The following is a 21,709-nucleotide window of genomic DNA, read 5'->3' as shown; positions in this document are numbered from 1 at the left end:
GAAGTGCCGGATGTGGTGACTCATGCCCGTAATCCCAGCACTTTGGGAGGCTGAGGCGGGTGGATCACCTGAGGTCAGGAGTTTGAGACCAGCCTGGCCAATGTGGTGAAACCCCTTCTCTACTAAAAATTTGCTGGGTGTGGTGGTGGGTGCTTGTAATCCCAGCTACTCGGGAGGCTGAGGCAGGAGAATCGCTTGAACCCAGGAAACGGAGGTTGCAGTGAGTGGAGATTGTGCCACTGCACTCCAGCCTGGGGGACAGAGTGAGACTCCGTCTCAATAAAAAAAAATAAAAATAAAAATATAAGTAAAAAAAAGGAAGCATAGCATATATAAAATGCAAGAGCTAAAAGGATTGGCTAAATTTAAGATACCTTTGGGAGCTATGGGCTGAGGGCAATAAAACATATGTTTTTATCCATCTATTTAGAAATATTTGTTTATCTTGATGATGTTATGCCAATACAGTAGCTTTTAAGTTATTTCTGAACTTAATAGTCTGTGAAGGCAGTAAGTGAAATATCATTCCGCAACTATTGCAAACATTCATTATGATCAAAATAGTTAATACTTTAAATATTTGTTGGTGATATACAATGTTATGATAAAAATTTGTGGTGATTGCATTAAAGAATAGTTTTTCTCTACCTCCCATGCAAGAAACAAATATTTTACATGGGTTTAGTAAAAAGCAAGGCTCATCTATCTGATCATTTAAAATTTTTGAATTATATATATTGAAACATGACATACTGTGCTCTTATACCTCAATTGCATTTTGTTCTGTTTTCCAAAGTTCGTGTCTTATAAATCTCTTGTATAAACTGTAGATTAAATTCTAAATCAAAAATCACAGTGTAAAAAAAAAAAATCCATTCTTTGCTGTAGAGAAAGGCATGAGTAGATTTAGGAAGACCAGTTAGGAGACTACCGGAGAATCCTAGGGAGGACATGATGGCTTGAGCTAAGGTGGTGACAACAATTCACACACAGGAAGTGAAACACACATATAAAATCAGAGAATTGAAATCTTTAAATTTTAAATTAGAATTGGATATATCAGTAGGAACTCATGAGTTTTTCCCTCTCTTTAAAAACATATTATTTCATAGCTCTGTCTATTAAAAATGCCTCAAAATAAGGAAGGCCTAAAAACAATTGTCCTTCCCAGTGTCCAGAATGTTCCATGTTCTGGATTTAGTCAATTGCTTCCTCCTGGTGTCTTTTACTTTGATTTTCTCTTTCTTGTTTTGCCTGTAGATTGGAAGTTGGATCTGAAGACTTGATTTGATTCAGCTACAATCTTTAAAAATTTTTTGACAAGAATACTATACAGGTATTGCTTTATACTTCACATTACATCACATCACATCAGGAGGCACATAATGTCTGGTTGTCTCATTTTAATGATGCTAAGGTTGACTAGTGATTATAGGTGGTTATGGCCTGATATAATATTCCCTGTTAATCCTTTTATCTAATTGTTTTAGCATTCATTGATGTTTAAGTCATTTGTTTCATCAGGGCTTTCTAGATGCTGCCTGCCTGCCTGCCCGCCCGCCCTCTTTCCTTCTTTCAAAAAAACATCTTTTTTTTTTTTTTTTTGAGACGGAGTCTTGCTCTGTCTCCCAGGCTGGAGTGCAGTGGCTGGATCTCAGCTCACTGCAAGCTCTGCCTCCCAGGTTTACACCATTCTCCTGCCTCAGCCTCCCGAGTAGCTGGGACTACAGGTGCCCGCCACCACGCCTGGCTAACTTTTTTTTTCTTTTTTGTAAAATTTTTAGTAGAGACAGGGTTTCACCGTGTTAGCCAGAATGGTCTTGATCTCCTGACCTCGTGATCTACCCGCCTTGGCCTCCCAAAGTGGTGGGATTACAGCAGTGAGCCACCGCGCCCAGCCTCAAAAAACATCTTTACTGAGGTGCAACTGACATATAATAAACTGCACATTTTGGCTGGGTGCGGTAGCTCACACCTGTAATCTTAGCACTTTGGGAGGCTGAAGTGGATAGATCATTTAAGGCCAGGAGTTCAAGACCAGCCAGGCCAACATAGTGAAACCCTGTCTCTACCAAAAATACAAAAATTAGCCAGGTGTGGTGGCAGGCTTAGTAATTGAATGCTGGTAGTCAACAAGGGAAGGGTCTTGGATGACTCCTGGTTTTGTAGTATAAGTCACTGAGTAAATAAATGGTGGTACCATTTATTGAAATTGGAAACATTGGGGGAGAAAGTTGGTGAGTTCAGTTTTACACATGTTAAGTTTGAGGTCACAATGGGACATCCAAGTAGAAATGTCAAGTAGGCAGGTGGTTAAAAGGAACAGTCTGAACTGGAGACGTACATTTGCAAATATTGTAATTTAGTAGCTGAAACCAGGGTGTAGAAATTACCTGAGAGTAAGTACAGAATGAAATGAATAGGTTTAGGGGGAAAAAAGCTCTGAAAAATTCAGTGTTTTATGACCGGGTAGAAGAAGATGAAGGAGAAAAAAGTGTGAGTGTATAGTATGGCAGAAGCCAGGGGGAGACAGGGAGAGAAGATGCCAGGTGTGCTGATTCCAGTAAGTCATATTCTGTATGTTTTACTTTTCTCTCAGAAGTAATACATAAACATTATGATCTATGCACCAGTAAATATGGGCACGCTCCTGAAAGACGTGTCATCTTTAGTGCACTAATAAAATTAAATTTCTGAGCCTGTAAAGCTGAGGACTGGACTATGTGCTCTGTAAATCAACCAAAGTAAATGATATCATGGGAGACTTTTGGTACTAGTTGGCTAGCTTTGTTTGTGACCTCTAAGCCTTAGGAAGTCTTTCTTTGGAGCATTTATAGTATTTATTAATTTTTAAAATTTTTATAAAAATAAAATATATTTCCCACTGATATTGGATAGGCTAATATCCACTGCTAGCCTATCCAATATTAGTGGGAAAGTTGCAATAACCTAAGTTTTTATCCTGTAAGATTACACAAGGGAAAAGAAATTCCTGACATCAGTTTCACTTGAGGACATTTTAGATATGAGCAGCAGCTTTTTCCCCCAAGTTTTCATCCTAAGATAGGTAGATCTTATATAAATATATATACATGTCTGTATAAGTATGACCTATAAATATATAGTACATTCTTCATTCGGTAGTACCTACCATGCCAGGCCACCAATACTGAATGCCACTGGAGAAGCACCTTTTTCAAACAGCAGTATTTTTAATAAAAGTGAAATGTTTTTTCAAATAATTCTTACCTTTGTTAAATCTAAGAGGCCCACAGAAGCCTACCATAAAGCTATATAATATAATAGCCTTTCTGGCCAGGCAGGTGGCTCATGTCTGTAATCCCAGCGCTTTGGGAGGCTGAGGCGGATGGATCACTTGAGGTCAGGAGTTCGAGACCAGCCTGGCCAATGTGAAATCCCATTTCTACTAAAAATACACAAAAATTAGCCAGCCATGGTGGCACACGCTGTAGTCCCAGCAACCCAGGAGGCTGAGGCAGGAGAATCACTTGAACCCAGCAGGCAAAGGTTGCAGTGAGCCGAGATCGTGCCACTGCACTCCAGCCTGGGTGGCAGAGTGAGACTCCAACTCAAGAAACAAAACAAAACAAAAAAACCATATATATATATATATATATAGAGAGAGAGAGAGAGAGAGAGAGAGAAATCTGGCTCATTAACAAGTTCAACCTCCCCCAAGTGTGGGAATCTTTCTTAACATTCCTGATGGATGATTATCCAAATATGACTTATTGAAATCAGCACAAGTGGCATCTTCTTTATATATATATTGCATTTGGAATACTTGGGTCACTAGCTGATACTTCTTTTTAGAAATTTCTATACTGAGGATGATGAGAGTAAACTCCTTCTTTTGGTGTTTGTGGTATCACAGAATTCTTTTTCATTTGAGATGAAGACAAACAATCATAGTTTGAATGCCTTACACATTTTAGATTTTTCTTGTTTGTTCAGTGAAAGAATGTATGAATCAATAAAGTGAATACAAGCCATTTAGTTGGTTCTGAAAAGCTGAGTATATCCTGTTAACCTGGTAAGAACTATTATAAGAGTCATGGAGTTCTTTAGGAGTAGAGTCATCTGTCACATGGTCTTAGGATTCCTGGTTTTTCACCCAGGCGGTCTGGGTTCAACTACCAGTATGGGAATGCTAAGCTTCTGCAAAAAAAAAAAAAAAAGGTTTCAGAACCATGAACTTGTCTTGAGCAAAAACAATGCAACTATGCTAAGTCCCATAGCCCCCCTACCCACAAAGAAAAGGTGATAGAACAAATTTTTGCTGGGAGGGTGGCTCGTGCCCGCAATCCCAGCTACTCACTCTGGAGACTGAAGCGGGAGGATTGCTTGAGGCCAGTAGTTTGATACCAGCCTGGGCAACAAAGTGAGACTGTCTCTAAAAAAATTAAAATAGGCCAGGCACGGTGGCTCACGCCTGTAATCCCAGCACTTTGGGAGGCCAAGGCGGGCGGATCATGAAGTCAGGAGATCAAGACCATCCTGGCTAACACGGTGAAATCCCATCTCTACTAAAAATACAAAAAATTAGCCGGGCGTGGTGGCGGGCACCTGTAGTCCCAGCTACTTGGGAAGCCGAGGCAGGAGAATGGTGTAAACCCGGGTGGTAGAGCTTGCAGTGAGCCGAGATGACACCACTGCACTCCAGCCTGGGCGACAGAGCGAGACACTGTCTCAAAAAAATAAAATAAAATAAAATAAAGATTTCCCCCGCGCTTCTTGCTATTGAAGTGAGCGTGGGAGCCAGGCATAAGCAGCAAGCAATAAGAAGCAGCGTCGTGTACTGGAAAGGGCGTAGCCATTGTAATCAGATGGACTTGGTTCAAATCCACTTCTATTTATCATGTGTCTGATCTTGGGCCATTTAGTTACCCTTACTGAGTCTTGGTTTTTCTCATTTTAAAAATGAAGATAATGCCGGGCGCGGTGGCTCAAGCCTGTAATCCCAGCACGTTGGGAGGCCGAGGCGGGCGGATCACGAGGTCAGGAGATCGAGACCATCCTGACTAACACGGTGAAACCCCGTCTCTACTAAAAAATACAAAAAAACTAGCCGGGCGAGGTGGCAGGCGCCTGTAGTCCCAGCTACTCGGGAGGCTGAGGCAGGAGAATGGCGTAAACCTGGGAGGCAGAGCTTGCAGTGAGCTGAGATCCGGCCACTGCACTCCAGCCTGGGTGACAGAGCGAGACTCCGTCTCAAAAAAAAAAAAAAAATAAATAAATAAAAATAAAAAAATAAAAATGAAGATAATGCTTACTTGGCAGAGTTACTGTGAAGATTAAATAAAGAGTAGAAAGCATGTAACACAGCAACTGACTGATAGAATGAGCTTGATAATGGTAGCTATTATGCTTGTATTTGGGCAACATTTCATAAAACATTTATCAAGAAAAAAATAAGAATGTTATGCTTAATTTTTTTATTTTTAAGTAAGAGCTAGGTGTGGTGACTCACACCTGTAATCTCAGCTACTGGGGTAGCTGAGGTAGTAAAATCACTCGAGCCCAGCCTGAGCAACACACTGAGACCCCTGTCTCTAAAATAAAGTTTTTAAAAAACTAGCCAGGTGTGGTGGTATGCACCTGTAGTTCCAGCTGTTTGGGAGGCTAAGGTGGGAGGATCCATTTTGCCCAGGAGTTTGAGGCTATATTGAGCTATGATCATGCCACTGCACTCCAGCCTGGGTGACAGTGTAAGACCCTGTTTCTAGATAGATAGATAAATAGATAAACAGATAAATAGAAAATCCATGACCAGGAGAAGATGAGGTAAGGGTTAAAAAGTAAGATAATTCACAATGGCCAAGAGATGGAAGGAACCCTAGTCTCCATCCAGGACATTTTTGGCTTGTCAAAACTGGGGGTGGGACCAGGTGACGTGGCTCACGCCTGTCATCCCAGTGCTTTGAGAGGCCGAGGAGGGAGGACTGCTTGAGCCCATGAGTTCAAGACCAGCCTGGGCAACATAGGGAGACCCTGTCTCTAAAAGAAAAAAAACCAAAAAGCAAAAAAATAGCGTTGTGGTGGGGATGTTACTGGCAGCTAGTGCTGAAGGTCAGGGATGCTGGTATATATTATAACATGCATAGGATTTACCCTATGTGCACCCTTAAGAAAGAATTATCCAGCCCAAAATGTCAATAGTGGACAGGGTGTGGTGGCTCATGCCTATAATCCCAGCACTTTGGGAGGCTGAGGCAGGTGGATCACTGGAGGTCAGGAGTTCCAGACCAGCCTGGCCAACATGGTGAAACCCTGTCTCTACTAAAAATACAAAAATCAGCCGAGCATGGTAGCGGGTGCCTGTAATCCCAGCTACTCAGGAGGCTGAGACAGGAGAATTGCTTGAACCTGGAAGGTGGAGGCTGCAGTGAGCTGAGATTACGCCACTGCACTCCAGCCTGGTGACAGAGCGAGACTTCATCTCAAAAAACAAAAAAATGTCAATTGTGGTTGAAAAACCTGGACATGCATATATATGTATGTGTGTATATACATATTTCTTTCCTTTTTTTCTCTCTTGCCTCCTTCCTTTCTTTTAAAGTATACAGCTTCAATGAAAAATGGAGCATATTTTATGACAAAAGAAAATCCTATTGATTTTCTTTTTTCTCACTGACTGGAAATCTGATCCATACTGCATCTGTTACGACTGATGTAGCAACAGACTTTCCACCAAACTTTCACTTTACCAATGGAATAACAGACTTTCTGCCAGATTTTATTGGTTAATAGTAGTATAAAATATAAGAAAAAACCAGAACTTCAAAAAAGAGTCAACAATCTGTTATCTGACCACCATTACTGGGCATTTGAAGTACCTTGCAGTAGACTTCACAAATGATTCTTAATTTTTAAAAATGCAAAGTGCCTTGGTATTTGTGTATGACATTTAAACTCAGAATTTATGTAGTATAGAAAAATACTCACCAAAATATTTATAAGCCACACACTTAAAATGCATTGAACATTTAAAAAAGCTCCAAAATTTAAACCATAGCATATATATTTATTTTATAAAATAGAAAAAAAAATATAAAGTATATTATTTGTTCTTTATACATTTTGATTATACTAAATTTGTTAATTTAACACTAGTTCAAATAAACATTGTTATTTAAAAAATGCTGAGTACATGATTAAGATGAATTTTGTTTTCCATCAGAAAAAGAACTTCAGGAGTAAATAACGGTCTACAGGTGCTTCCCATCCACAACACTAGGTCTTCATCTTTTGTTTCTTAGACCACTCAGGTGCTTCTTTTTTAGTCTGTTTTAAAAAAAGAAAATCCAATAAAATGCTTACAAGGAGGACAAGAGAGGCAATTCAGAGAACTAGATACATTGAGGTTTTTTATATGTAAACTCTACTAAAAAATTGCTTTTCTTAATTCAGAAAGGATACTTAAGGGCAAAGACTTTGTCTTTTGCTGTAAATAATCTCCCACCTGGTAGGTATGTGGTAGAAAAAACAGACATCTGTGTTTTCTTGCTCAAAGCGTATACTTAAAATTTTCTGGGTATGTAATTATTTTACAAATTGATTTTATTTTCAAAGAGAATTATAAAAAATCAATGACATGACTTCTTTTTAGTTGTCTCATTTATAGATAATATTCATTCACTCAATAGATATTTATTAAATAATTACTATATCCAAATTATTGTGTTTTGGATCTTAGGAATTTCTAAGTATTTACCAGATTATTTCTTGCGTTTATTGCTCAATCATTTCAGCCTAAAAGGAGACAGGCTGTACAGAATAGAAAGAAAAAAGTAGGGGAGGTGAATTACAGAATAAAACATTCAGAACTTCACTGTATTTTGGCTGGGCACGGTAGCTCATGCTTATAATCCCAGGACTTTGGGAGGCTGAGGTGAGAGGACTGCTTAGGCCCAGGAGTTCGAGACTAGCCTGGGCAACATAGTGGGACCCCATCTCCATGAAAAGAAAAAACAAATTAGCCAGGCATGGTGGCATGCACCTGTAGTCTCAGTTAACACGGGAAGTGGACGTGAGATCACTTGACGATGGGTACGGTGGCTCATGCCTGTAATACCAGCACTTTGGGAGGCCAAGGAAGGTGGATCACTTGAGGTCAGGAGTTTGAGACCAGCCTGGCCGACATGGTGAAACCCTATCTCTACTAAAAATACAAAAAATTAGCCAGGCATGGTAATGCACACCTATAATCCCAGCTACTCAGGAGCCTGAGACAGGATAATTGAAGCTGGGAGGTGGAGGTTGCAGTGAGCTGAGATTGTGCCACTGCACTCCAGTCTAGGTGACAGAGCAAGACATTATGTCGGGGGGCGGGGGGGGGGGGGGGGGGGAAAGGAGATCACTTGAGCCCAGGAGGTCAAGGCTGAAGTGAGCTGTGATCATGCCACTACACTCAAGCCTGGGCAATAGAGCAAGACTGTCTCAAAAAACAATTGAGAGGAAGGTACAGAGATATCCCACATACCCTCTGGCTCCACACACGCACAGCCTCCTCCATTATTAATATCCCTTAGCCCAATGGTACATTTGTTACAACTGATGAGCCTATACTGACATGTCATTATCACCCAAGGTCCACAGTTTGCATTTGGGTTCACTCTTGGTACTATGCATTTTATGGGTTTGGACAAATGTCTATAGACAGGCATCCACCATTATAGTATAATATATAGTATCACGTAATATTTTCACTGCCCTTGAAATCCTCATAGATTTTTGTATCTACATTCATGAGAGATACTGGTCTATAGTTTTGTTTTCCTCTAATATCTTTGTTTGATTTTGCAATTAGGGCAATGCTGGCCTTGCAAAATGAGCTGGGAAGTATTCTCTCTGCTTCTATCCAATGAAAGAGATTGTAGAGAATAGGTGCAATTTTAGCTGGGCATGGTGGCATGTGCCTGTAGTCCCAGCTACTAAGGAGGAAAAAGTGGGAGGGGAGGGGAGGGGAGGGATTCAACAGTGAACCCATCTGGACCTAATGCTTTCTGTTTTGAAAAGTTATGGATTAAATTCCTCCAATTTTTGTTTCTCTGGGAAAGTCTATTTTTCTTTCACTTCTGAAAAGAATAATTTTTCAGGGTACAGAATTTTAGGTTGGTGGTTTTGTTCTTTCATAACTTTAAATGTTTCACTCCACTCTTTTCTTGCTTGCATTGTTTCTGAGAAGTCAGCTGTAATCCTTATCTTTGCTTCTCTATAGGTAAGGTGTTATTTTCCTCCGGATTCTTTCAGGATTTTTTTTCTTCTTTTTGAGATAGGCTCTCGCTCTGTCACCCAGGCTGGTGTGGTGTGATCATGGCTAACTATAGCCTCAACCTCCTGGGCTCAAGTGATCGTCCCGCCTCACCCTCCTGAGTACCTGGGAATATGGGTGCATACCATTACTCTCAGCTAATATATATATATATAAAATGTATTTTTTTTTTTTTGAGATAGAGTTTCATTCTTGTTGCCCAGGCTGGAGTGCAATGGCGTGGTCTTGGCTTACTGCAACCTCTGCTTCCCGGGTCCCAGGACAAGCAGTTCTCCTGCCTCAGCCTCCGGATTAGCTGGGATTACAGGCATGCGCTACCACACCCAGCTAATTTTTGTATTTTTAGTGGAGACGGGGTTTCGCCATGTTGGCCATGCTGGTCTCGAACTCCTGACCTTGTGATCCACCCGCCTCGGCCTCCCAAAGTGCTAGGATTATAGGCGTGAGCCACCGCGCCCGGCAATTTTTATATTTTTTATAGAGATGGGGTTTCGCCATGTTGCCCAGGCTAGGATTTTGTCTTTATCTCAATGTTCTGTAGTTTGAAAATGATATGCAAATGATATGCCTAAGTGTAGTTTTTTTTTTTTTTTTTTTTCTTTTTGCATTTATCTTTCTTGATGTTCTCAGAGTTCTCTGCGTCTGTGGTTTGGTGTCTGACATTAGCTTGGGGGGAATTCTGTCATTATTGTTTCAAATATCTCTTCCTTTCTTTCTTCCTTCTCCTTCTAATATTCTCATTAAATATATGCTATAGCTTTTGTAGTCATCCTTTAGTCCTTGGATATTCTCTTTTTTAGAGGTTTCTGTTAAAATACCCTTATTATTATTTTTTTTTTGGTGGACACAGGGTCCTGCTCTGTTGCCCAGCCTAGAGTGCAGTGGCATGATCATGGCTCACTGCAGCCTTGACCTTCTGGGCTCAAGCGATCCTCCCACTTCACCTCTTTGAGTAGCTAGGACCACAGGTGTGCACCACAGCACCTGGCTCTGTGTGTGTGTGTGTGTGTGTGTAGACAGGGTCTCTTATGTTGCGAAAGTTGGTCTGGAACTTGAACTCCTGGGTTCAAGTGATTCTCTCACCCTTCCAAAGTGCTGGGATTACAGGCATGAACCACTGTGCCTGGCCTGAAATATTCTCAAGGTTAGAGATTCCTTCCTCAGCTATGTCCACTGTACTAATCAGATTATCAAAGGCATTTGTCATTTATTTGTGTTTTTGAGATGGAGTCTCACTCTGTTGTCCAGGCTGGAATGCAGTGGTGTGATCTCGACTCACTGAAACCTCAGTCTCCCAGGTTCAAGCAATTTTCCTGCCTCAGGCTCCCGATTAGCTAGAATTACAGGTGCCCTCCATCACACCTGGCTAATTTTTGTATTTTTAGTAGAGATGGGGTTTCACTATGTTGGTCAGGCTAGTCTCGACCTCCTGATCTCAGATGATCTGCCCGCCTTGGCCTCCCAAAGTATTGGGATTACAGGTGTGAGCCACCATGCCCGGCCAGCATTTGTCATTTCTGTTATAGCGGTTTTGATCTCTAGTATTTCTCCTTTTGTGGGGTTCTTTCTTAGGATTTTCATCTTTCTGCTCACAGTGCCCATCTGTTCTTGCATGTTGTCTACTTTATCTATTGCAGCCCTTGGCATTCTAATCATAGTTGTTTTAGGTTCTCTGTCTGGTAATTCCAACATTTATGGCACAGTTGACTCTGGTTCTGATGCTTGCACTGTCTCTTCAAACTGTTTTTTTTTGGCTTTTAGTCTACCTGGTTAAGTTTTTCCTGATAATTGGACATACTGTACTGGGTAAAACAAACTGCTATAAATGGGCCTTTGGTAATGTGGTGGTAAGGCGTGGGGGTAGGGAAGGCATCCTATGGTCCTATGATTAGGTCTCAGTCTTTCAGTGACAGTGTGCCTCTGGAATGTGAACTTCACACATGCTTCTCAGTTTTTGCCTTCTTAGGTGGGCCATGATGGCTAGGTGGGCTGGATTGGGTATTGTGTTTTTCTCAGGTCAGTTAGGCTTTGATAAAGCCCCAGCAGGGTAGCTTCTAGTTAAATAGTTTCTCCTGAGGGGAGACCTTGTTGAGAATTGAGAACTGAGTTCTCTAACATCTTTCAAAATGTCCTCTTTTCCCTCCCACTGCTGGAAATGGAAGGGGATTTTCTCCCAATATTTACTGTAAGAACTAGGTCAAGCTTCCAAAGTTAAAACTCACAAGAGTGTGGGGATTACTTCTATGACTGGAGTTTTTAACTTTCAGACTTGTCCATACCTAACTTCCAGCAGTTACATTCAGGTTTTCCTACCCCAGCACTGGTTCCCATCATGGAAGTTTTTGCTCTAATACATCATCATTGTCTGTATTGGCCTACCTGTCCACTTTTGGGGGCAGCAGTTTGCCCTGTGACCTCACTTCTATTAGGTATTTAAGAAAAGTTGGCTGGGTGCGGTGACTCATCCCTGTAATCCCAGCACTTTGGGAGGCCAAGACGGGGGGATCACCTGAGGTCAGGAGTTTGAGAACAGCTTGGCCAACATGGCGAAACCCCTTCTCTACTAAGAATACAAAAATTAGCCGGGTGTGGTGGCAGGCACCTGTAATCCCAGCTACTTGGGAGGCTGAGGCAGGAGAATTGCTTGAACCCGGGAGGTGGAAGTTGCAGTGAGCTGAGATTATGCCACTGCACTCCAGCCTGGGCAACAAGAGTGAAAAACTCTTGTCTCAAATAAAAAAAAAAAAAAGAAAAGAAAAGAAAAGAAAAGGTGATTTTCTGGCTCAGCTTTTTATTTGTTGTTAAGATAAGGAAAAGTCAGAGTAAAACTAGGGAACTGCATGATTCTTAAACGATCAGATAGATTTGGGTGACTGGGAAAGGTGAGCCAGCTAAAAGTCTAGGGCTCTCACTATTCTTGGTCATAGAAGGACATGTATGCCATTGTTCTTTATTTTGTTTATTTATTTTGAGACGAAGTCTCACTCTGTTGCCCAGGCTGGAGTGCAGTTAATCTCGGCTCACTGCAACCTCTGCCTCCTGGGTTCAAGCAATTCTGCCTCAGCCTCCTGAGTAGCTGGGATTATAGGCATGCACCACCACACCCGGCTAATTTTTGTATTTTTAGTAGAGACAGGGTTTCACCATGTTGGCCAGGCTGGTCTGGAACTCCTGACCTCAGGTGATTCGCCTGCCTCGGTCTTCCAAAGTGCTGGGATTACAGGCATAAGCCACTGCACCCGGCTGCCATTGTTCTTTAAATTGCAGGTCCCAACCCACGGGTAATGAACTCTAGTAGGTAAAAGACCAGAATTGAGAAAACAAACAAACAAAAAAAACCAGCACAGAAAATATCTGAGTATTGGCCATAGTGGGGGTAAGTTCTGTTTTGAGAAACTGTGTGATCATCACTAGGTCATAATGTAAATGGTTTTCTTAACTGTGACTCCTGGACAAAAAAAGTGAAAGCAACTGCTATAGACTAAGCTACAGATCCCCAGGATGACACCAAAGGGTGCAGAATTGCTTTGTACATTCGCATTTCCTCAATCAGCTGATACTAAAATTTTTACTACTACTCTGTGTTTACAGGGAGAAGGTAAATAAAAACTTTGGCATTAAAAAAGAATCTTAATACTCAGAAAGGGCAGTATAAGAATTTCAATGGCAGATAGTTCTTCCTTACTCTCCTTTTATGTGTGTCTGTTACATTGGAGACCATTACTCCCACCCCTAATATGTTTTCTCCCTAGATGTGTTAATGAGACAGATTTGCCACAGTCAAGTGTACCTTGTGTCTTGGGGATTAACTGCCTTGCTACTTCATAGGGTAACTTTTCAGATGTTTTATCACAACCATTTTAATTTCAAAGTCTGTTCCCCTAGGACTAAGATATGTTCCTTATTCCCAGGTTATTTTGGGTGAACTTTACCTTCACTGTCATGTTCTAACCACATTTCACTTAGAAGACCGGCCCCTTTAGGATCTGGCCCATACTTACATATCTAATCCTGTTTCTTGACACTCTCCAACATGAACTAAATTGTTTGTACTTGAGATTAGTTTAATAGCATTTATTTGACCAACTACTCTGTGCCAGTCCTTGTGTTAGGTTCTGGGAATATAAAAATGAATCAAATCCTGTTACAGAGGCTGCTGGGATCACGTCTCGGCCTTTTGGCTGAGCTCAAGTGCAGAGGTTGCTGGCTGTCTAGCCTGTATCTATTTCCCCCTTCTTAATAACAGAACTCTGATTTTATCAGTAAAGCAACAGATTCATCCTGTATAAAACATTTATCGGCCGGGCGCGGTGGCTCAAGCCTGTAATCCCAGCACTTTGGGAGGCCGAGGCGGGCGGATCATGAGGTCAGGAGATCGAGACCATCCTGGCGAACACGGTGAAACCCCGTCTCTACTAAAAAATACAAAAAAACTAGCCGGGCGAGGTGGCGGGCGCCTGTAGTCCCAGCTACTCAGGAGGCCGAGGCAGGAGAATGGCGTAAACCCGGGAGGCAGAGCTTGCAGTGAGCTGAGATCCGGCCACTGCACTCCAGCCTGGGCGACAGAGCAAGACTCCGTCTCAAAAAAAAAAAAAAAAAAAAAAAAAAAAAAAAAAATTATCAGCCTTCCTTGCTGCTAGGTGTGGCCACATGACTAAGTTTTGGCCAATGGCATATAAGTTGAAGACGTCTGGTAGGACTTACGGAAAAACTCCTTTGGAAAGAGAGACTATTTTCCTCCCGTTTTCTCATTTCCTGCTTAAAATGCAGACATGATGGCTGTGGCCAGAGCAACCATACTGTGATTCTAAGAACAGATGCCACACTCTAAGGATGGTTCAAGAGAAAGGAAGAGGGAACCTAGGTTCCTGATGACTTCATAGGGCCACATACTTGTCCTGAAATAGTTATCTCCAGGCCTGTATGTGAGAGACTGAACAATTTGCTAAAGCTGCTGAACTAGCAGTGGGACACAATTCCTAAAGATGCTGACTCTTACACTCTTAGTTTATACCATTTATCTTATCTCATGTTGTATCTTCAGCATGCAGGAGTGTCTCGCCAGCAGTAGGTGTTCGATGTCATGCCTCCTTTGATTTTTGTGGTTTGAGCACCATATAGTACAGTGGTTAAAGCACAGGTTCTAGCCATTTATTAATTTTGCAAAGTGGGCAAATCGAGGACTTCTTAGTTACCTCATATATTTTTTTCCATAGCATTTGTCATGTTTTCACATCTTACTCAATTTATTTATTTTTTTGTTTGTTGGTTTATAGTCTATCTCTATCCACAAATGTAAGGTCCACAGAGGCAGGAATTGTTTATATCTCTACTTTTTGGAATAGTACTTGGCACAAAGTAAGTGCTCAATAAACATTTTTCAATGAATGAATGAATGTTTGGTTCTGCTATGACAAAAGCCTTTTGGATCTATTTAAGTCTGGACATAAGGTTTCATGTGAGTCAATTCAAGCCTTTCTAGTATGCAAGACAAAAGAAAATTCTACTACAGTAATGCAATAATATGTTTCCAACTAATCAGGCAACATCACCCTTGACAAGCATCAGGGGTAGTACTTATGATTCTAAGCAACAGCCTGATTTTTGAGTGGAAATGGTAATTAACCAGTAAGGCATGGAAACAGCATATTTTGCTGTATGAACTCAAATTTACTTATATCATTCAAAGATATTTTCAATCCTTCGATTAGTGAACTTTTTCCTTCAGTTATATTATTGTCTGAAATTCAGGTTCTCTGTTAATTACATTAGCATAGAATATGTCACAGTGATTTCTCAACTACATTAGCATGTAAGTCCCACTACCAAAATTTGAACAGATTCCAAGTAGATAACACTGCTTCTGAAAAGTTTCCTTCTGATTTTCATAAAATGTATAATCTTCATTTCCAGATATTTTAGTCAGTAATGTGCTAGCCATTAGTGATAGCCCTAAGTTCCAGACACTAGAAGTTTCTAAGCTTTTTATCAACTCCTGAGATACATCATGGACCAGTAAACTATGGTCCATGGTCTGTTTTTGTACGGGCTGCATGCTAAGAATGGTTTTGACTTTTTTTTTTTTTTTTTTTTTTTTTTTGAGATGTGGTTTTGTTCTTGTCACCCAGGCTGGAGCGCAATTGTGCAATCTTGGCTCACTGCAACCTCCGCCTCCTGGGTTCAAGCGATTCTCCTGCCTCAGCCTCCTGAGTAGCTGGGATTACAGGCATGCGCCACCACGCCTGGCTAATTTTGTATTTTTAGTAGAGACGAGATTTCTCCATGTTGGTCAGGCTGGTCTTGAACTCCTGACCTCAGGTGATCTGCCCGCCTTGGCCTCCCAAAGTGCTGGGGTTACAGGTGTGAGCCACTGTGCCTGGCCTAGTTTTGACATTTTTTAAAAAAGGTAAACAAAAAAAACAAGCAAACAAAGAATATACAATAGAGTTTGCTGGCTCGTGGTAACTGATTGTTAAAATGGGCACAGCAAAATAATTCAGATGTATAGTTAATTGATTTTTGGAGAAGTGCTTGAACCCAGGAGGTGAAGGTTGCAGTGAGCCAAGATTGTGCCACTGCACTCTAGCCTGGGTGACAGAGTGAGACTCCATCTCAAAAAAAAAAAAAAAAAAAAAAAAAATTAACTGCTTTTTATTTTGATAATTCCATTCTTTTAGCTGTTTGATCAGTAGTGGTTCTTTTTTCTATTTTATTAAAGATACTTCCCTTTATATCCATAAGATGGTGCTTAATATGACAAAATTTTACATTCTGCTTCAGGTATTAATGGGATTAACCATTTAACTGAGTAGGGTCCTTATTTTAAATATAAGGCTTATAGGCTTCATAATATGAAGTGCTTTATAGATATGTATATAAATATATATGCATATATATTTTACATACACATAAAATATATATACACACACATATATATGCATACACATTAATAAAAACCTTAAATTGTTAGTAAAGTATTAACAGGGCCTAAAGTATACTATATTCCAGATTTAGGAAAGAGAGCACAAAGCCATTGTAGAAACAAATGACAAGACTAACTGGAAACTTACCAGAAGTAATTTACTATGTTACAAGGTGATTTTGGAAACAAATAACTGATAAGATAGATACTGCTGTGTCATCCAGAATTAGCCAGTTAAAACATTAATATATAACATGGGCATTATAACCCATTGAGAAAGTTTGTTAAAATTAGAAACAATGATGACTGACAAATGCAGACATAATAAGCCTGGTGAATAACTCCTGTAATCTAAAAAAAGAGCTAGCAATTAACAATCTATTAGTGTTTAACCAGTACTACTTCTCTAAGGAAAAAAAGTCTATGTCTGGTAGATATAATTCGTTTTCCAAAAAAGTTCTAAACTGGAAATCAAATAAATAAATATTGAGAAGTCCTCACAGGCAGGGCCCAACTTAAGTGAGTTTAAGACAGTTGATGTGGCTTTACCACTAACAAGATGTGAAGCTGTCTGAGATCAGTCAGCTTCATTCCATGTTCACCAAAAAATTCCTGACTTTTAGTTTAGCTTACCAGCTAAATTAAATAACATCAGGAAGAGGTTACAATTAGTGTTCCTGACACTAGAAATTAAAAAATGAATATTTAAAAATGTACATGTAAACAGCTAGATATTTTGAGGTCTGGTCATACTTTGGTGAGATGAGTCTACATTAAACATAAAAGAGTGAGACCGGGCCAGGCCCAATGGCTCATTCCTGTAATCCCAGCACTTTGGGAGGCCTAGGTGGGCAGATCACTTGAGGTCAGGAGTTTGAGACCAGCATGGCCAATATGGTGAAACCTCGCCTTCATTAAATATACAAAAATTAGCTGGGCATGGTGGCGTGTCCCTGTAATCCCAGCTACTCAGGAGGCCGAGGTGGGAGAATAGCTTGAACCCAGGAGATGGAGGTTGTAGTGAGCTGAGTTTGTACCACTGCACTCCAGCCTGGGTGACAGAGCAAGACTCCATCTCAAAAGAAAAAAACAGTGAGACCAGAGCTTCCAAACACAACTATGACACAGAAGTGTTACAGGTATGCGGCGCTTCTGATCTTCTCAGCCCTCAGTGTCTGGGGTGGCTGGAGTCCCTTCAGTCTACCAGCAAAGTTCAGCTATCCTGTTGTGTCATATAAATATTCTATTCTAATTTTCCACATGTGTTATAAGAAATGTTGGGAGGCACAGTGTTAGGACATGACTCTGTGATGACGCTACCCTAGTGTGGCATCCTTGTCACTTGTTTAAATACAACCAATTAGGCCGGGCGCGGTGGCTCAAGCCTGTAATCCCAGCACTTTGGGAGGCCGAGACGGGCGGATCACGAGGTCAGGAGATCGAGACCATCCTGGCTAACACCGTGAAACCCCGTCTCTACTAAAAATACAAAAAACTAGCCGGGCGAGGTGGCGGGCGCCTGTAGTCCCAGCTACTCCGGAGGCTGAGGCAGGAGAATGGCCTAAACCCGGGAGGCGGAGCTTGCAGTGAGCTGAGATCCGGCCACTGCACTCCAGCCCGGGCTACAGAGCAAGACTCCGTCTCAAAAAAAAAAAAAAAAAAAAAAAAAAAAACAACAAAAAAACAACCAATTATACTCATTATATTACTATCTTATAAATAACTGCTACATTCCATTTTTGATAAAATTATAAACTTTCCCTCATGAACAAATGAGAAAAACTATTTTTATAACCTATCTACTTACAACTTTTAAATTAAATTAAAATTTTCAGTTTATTTTTTATTTTATATTATATTTCATCATTTTATATATTTTATTTTGAGACAGGGTCTTGCTCTGTCACCCAGGCCTGAGGGCAGTGCCGTGAACATGGCTCACTGGGCTCATGTGATCCTCCTGCCTCAGACTCCCAAGTAGCTTAGCACCACAGGCACATACCACCATGCCTGGCTAATTTAAAAAACATTTTTTTTTTTTTTGTAGAGGCAGGGTCTCACAAAAGTTTTTGCCCAGGCTTTAAAACGTTTTTAAAAAGAAGATTCTGGTAAAATACATACAACATAACATTGATTACTTTAACTATTTTTATTTATTTTTATTTTTCTTTGAGATGGAGTTTCACTCTTGTTGTCCAGGTTGGAGTGCAGTGGTGCGGTATCGGCTCATTGCAACCTCCCCCTCCTGGGTTCAAGCGATTCTCCTGCCTCAGCCTCCCGAGTAGCTGGGATTACAGGCATGCGCTACCATGCCTGGCTAATTTTTGTACTTTTAGTAGAGACGGGGTTTCTCCATGTTGGTCAGGCTGGTCTCGAACTCCTGATCCACCCACCTCGGCCTCCCAAAGTGCTGGGATTACAGGTGTGAGCCACCATGCCCAGCCAACGATTTTTAAATGTACAGATCAGTGGTATTACATACATTCACATTATGATGCAACGATCACTACTATCCATCCATAGAACTCTTTTCATCTTGCTTGACTGAAACTCTCTACTTGTTAAACAATAAATTCCCATACCCCCTAGCTCCTGGCAACCACCATTCTACTTTCTGTCTCTATTAATGTGACTAGGTATAACCTATCTACTTTTATTTCCCTTTGTACTAAGGGAAAGGATGAATAGATAGTGAATTGGCTAAAGTCAGACGTAAGAATATAGTCAGAAAGGAATAAAGTCTAGATATAGAAAAGACATATTAGACATCCTATTCTTCAACAACTAAAAAGGAGCACAAGTTAGAAAATATTTTGTGAAGACCATATTTTCTTTTCTTTTTCTTTTCTTTTTTTTTTTTTTTTTTTTTTTTTGAGACAGAATCTCATTCTGTCACCCAGGCTGGAGTGCAGTGGCACAATATCAGCTCACTGCAACCTCCGCCTCCTGGGTTCAAGCGATTCACCTGTCTCAGCCTCCTGAGTAGCTGGGATTACGCGTGCCTGCCACCACACCTGGCTAATTTTTGTATTTTTAGTAGAGATGGGGTTTCACCACGTTGGCCAGGATAGTCTTGAACTCCTGACCTCAGGTGAGCAGCCCACCTCCGCCTCCCAAAGTGTTGGGATTACAGGCGTAAGCCACCATGCCTGGCCAATAAAATATTTTCTTTGCTCTTGGAATTTCTAAATAACGCTGATCTTCACTTGTCAAAATCCATGCATTCTTTTAAGCCAAGCTCAAATACTTCCTTTCTGACAGGGCAACCTAGAGTCCTCCAAAACCAGTGTCTATTCTTTCTTTGAATTTTCATAGCAATCTGTATTTCCGTTAAAGTAGGATACCCAGGTCAGGTGCAGTGGCTCATGGCTATAATCCCAGCACTTTGAGATTATAGCTATGATGGGAGGATTGCTTGAGCCCAGGAGTTCAAGACCAGCCGGAGCAATGCAGTGAGATCCTGTCTCTACAAAAAATAAAAAAATTTAGCTTGGTGTGGTGGTGTGCACATGTGGTCTCAGCTATTTGGGAGGCTGAGTTGGGAGGATCACTTGAGCCTGGGAGGTTGAGGCTGCAGTTAGCCGTGTTCATGCCACTGCACTCCAGCCTGGGTGACACAGCAAGACCCTGTCCCAAAAACAAAACAAAAAAAGTAGGCTAACTGATTTTGCCTTATGTTATTGTTTAATAAGTTTGATCCTGTATGCTGATGCTATCTTAATCATCATCACAGGCTCTTGCATATAGTCAAGTCAGTAAACACTTCTTGAATTGACTACACTAATTTTCCTTCCAGGTAGGGTGTGGTGGCTCACATCTGTAATCCAGCAGTTTGGGAGGCTGAGGTGGGTGGATCATCTGAGGTCAGGAGTTTGGAGACCAGCCTGGCCAACATGGTAAAACCCCATCTCTAAAAAAAAAAAAAAAAAAAAAAAAAAAAAAATTAGCGGGCATGGTGGCATGTTCCTGTAATCCCAACTACTCAGGAGGCTGAGGCAGGAGAACTACTTGAACCCAGGAGGCAGAGGTTGCAGTGAGCCAAGACTGTGCCACTGCCCTCTAGCTTGGGCGACAGCGTGAGAGTCCGTCTCAAAAAAAAAAAAAATTTTCTTTCCAGATGACATGTAGCTTTCCAAACCACTTCTATGGAATCATGTCGTTCATATAACCACTTATATATCAATTATATAAACTTAATCTGTCTATCCAACATATGCTAGCCAACGAGATAAATACAAATCAAGGCCTGAACTACATCATAAACTCACCAGAAATCAGACACTTCACACACTATACACTGGAGCTGCAGAGTCGTACTGTTTGCTACCCTACTTAGAGTCTAAGGCTTTTTTTGTTTGTTTGTTTAAGACAGAGTCTTGCTCTGTCATCCAAGCTGGAGTGTGGAGGAATGATCTCGGCTCACTGCAACCTCCACCTCCCAGGTCCAAACGATTCTCCTGTCTCAGCCTCCCAGGTAGCTGGGACTACAGGCATGCACCACCACACCTGGATAATTTTGGTTTTTTTTTTTTTTTTTTTTTTGAGACGGAGTCTCACTCTGTCGCCCAGGCTGGAGTGCAGTGGCGCGATCTCGGCTCACTGCAAGCTCCGCCTCCCGGGTTCACACCATTCTCCTGCCTCAGCCTCCTGAGTAGCTGGGACTACAGGCACCCGCCACCGCGCCCGGCTAATTTTTTGTATTTTTAGTAGAGACGGGGTTTCACCGTGGTCTTGATCTCCTGAACTTGTGATCCGCCCGCCTCGATAATTTTGGTATTTTTAGTAGAGACGGGGTTTCAGTATGTTGGCCAGGCTGGTCTCGAACTCCTGACGTCAGCTGATCTGTCTGCCTCAGCCTCTCAAAGTGCTGGGATTACAGGTGTGAGCCAATGCTCTCAAGCTCTTTTTTTGTTTTAACGCTTACAATCTACTTGGTGAAAAGACTAAAAGCAGAGTTGCTAGTATCTGTATTTTAAATAAGGTTTTGAGAAAATAATGACCACGATGTGAATCCTGAATATAAATTCTATTTTCCGAATGGGATGGCAGCAGAAAAGCAGCAAAAGAGTCCCATACTGCTCAGGAAGGAAGGAGGAAAGTTGTTCTAAATCAGATTAGAATAGCTCTAGGTTTTTCTAAGAAAGAGATAAGTGAGGCTGGGAAAAAAGGGATAGCACAGCAAAAAGCTACCTTAAGAGAGAAAGTAGGTGATGAGTGGGAATGAACTGGGTGTTTCTGAATAAAGAAGACTGAAGCTGCCTGTGGCAGAAGTAGCACTAACTAGAGTCATTGGAGGCGAAGCTTTCATTCTCCCTGTAGTTCACTTTAACATTAAAGTTCCACACCCAGTTTAGAGTTGTAACAGCTAAGAACATAACTAAACTGGGGAGACAAATAACTGCTTTTTATTCTCCTCAGCAAATATTTATTGAGTATCTGCTTTGTTCAGCTGCTATGCAAAACAAAAGGAATACAGTTTCTGTCCTTAAGGT

General features: G+C 41.1%; 1 protein-coding gene across 3 annotated transcripts in view; it reads right to left on the bottom strand.

Annotated features, from left to right (window-relative positions):
* Positions 1-7,024: 7,024 nt before the first annotated feature.
* PIBF1 (progesterone immunomodulatory binding factor 1) overlaps positions 7,025-21,709 on the bottom strand; it is a 238,717-nt gene continuing 224,032 nt past the window's right edge. For all 3 annotated transcript variants that reach the window (XM_050766982.1, XM_050766981.1, XM_050766983.1), the window contains one exon: positions 7,025-7,305. In XM_050766982.1, the coding sequence (XP_050622939.1) occupies positions 7,255-7,305 (51 nt within the window). In that variant the 3' untranslated portion in view covers positions 7,025-7,254. The remainder of the gene's footprint in view (positions 7,306-21,709) is intronic.

This window comes from Macaca thibetana, chromosome 17, assembly GCF_024542745.1.
Source record: "Macaca thibetana thibetana isolate TM-01 chromosome 17, ASM2454274v1, whole genome shotgun sequence".
In the NCBI taxonomy this organism is placed as follows: Eukaryota; Metazoa; Chordata; class Mammalia; order Primates; family Cercopithecidae; genus Macaca; species Macaca thibetana.
This window is presented reverse-complemented; position numbering and strand designations above follow the sequence as displayed.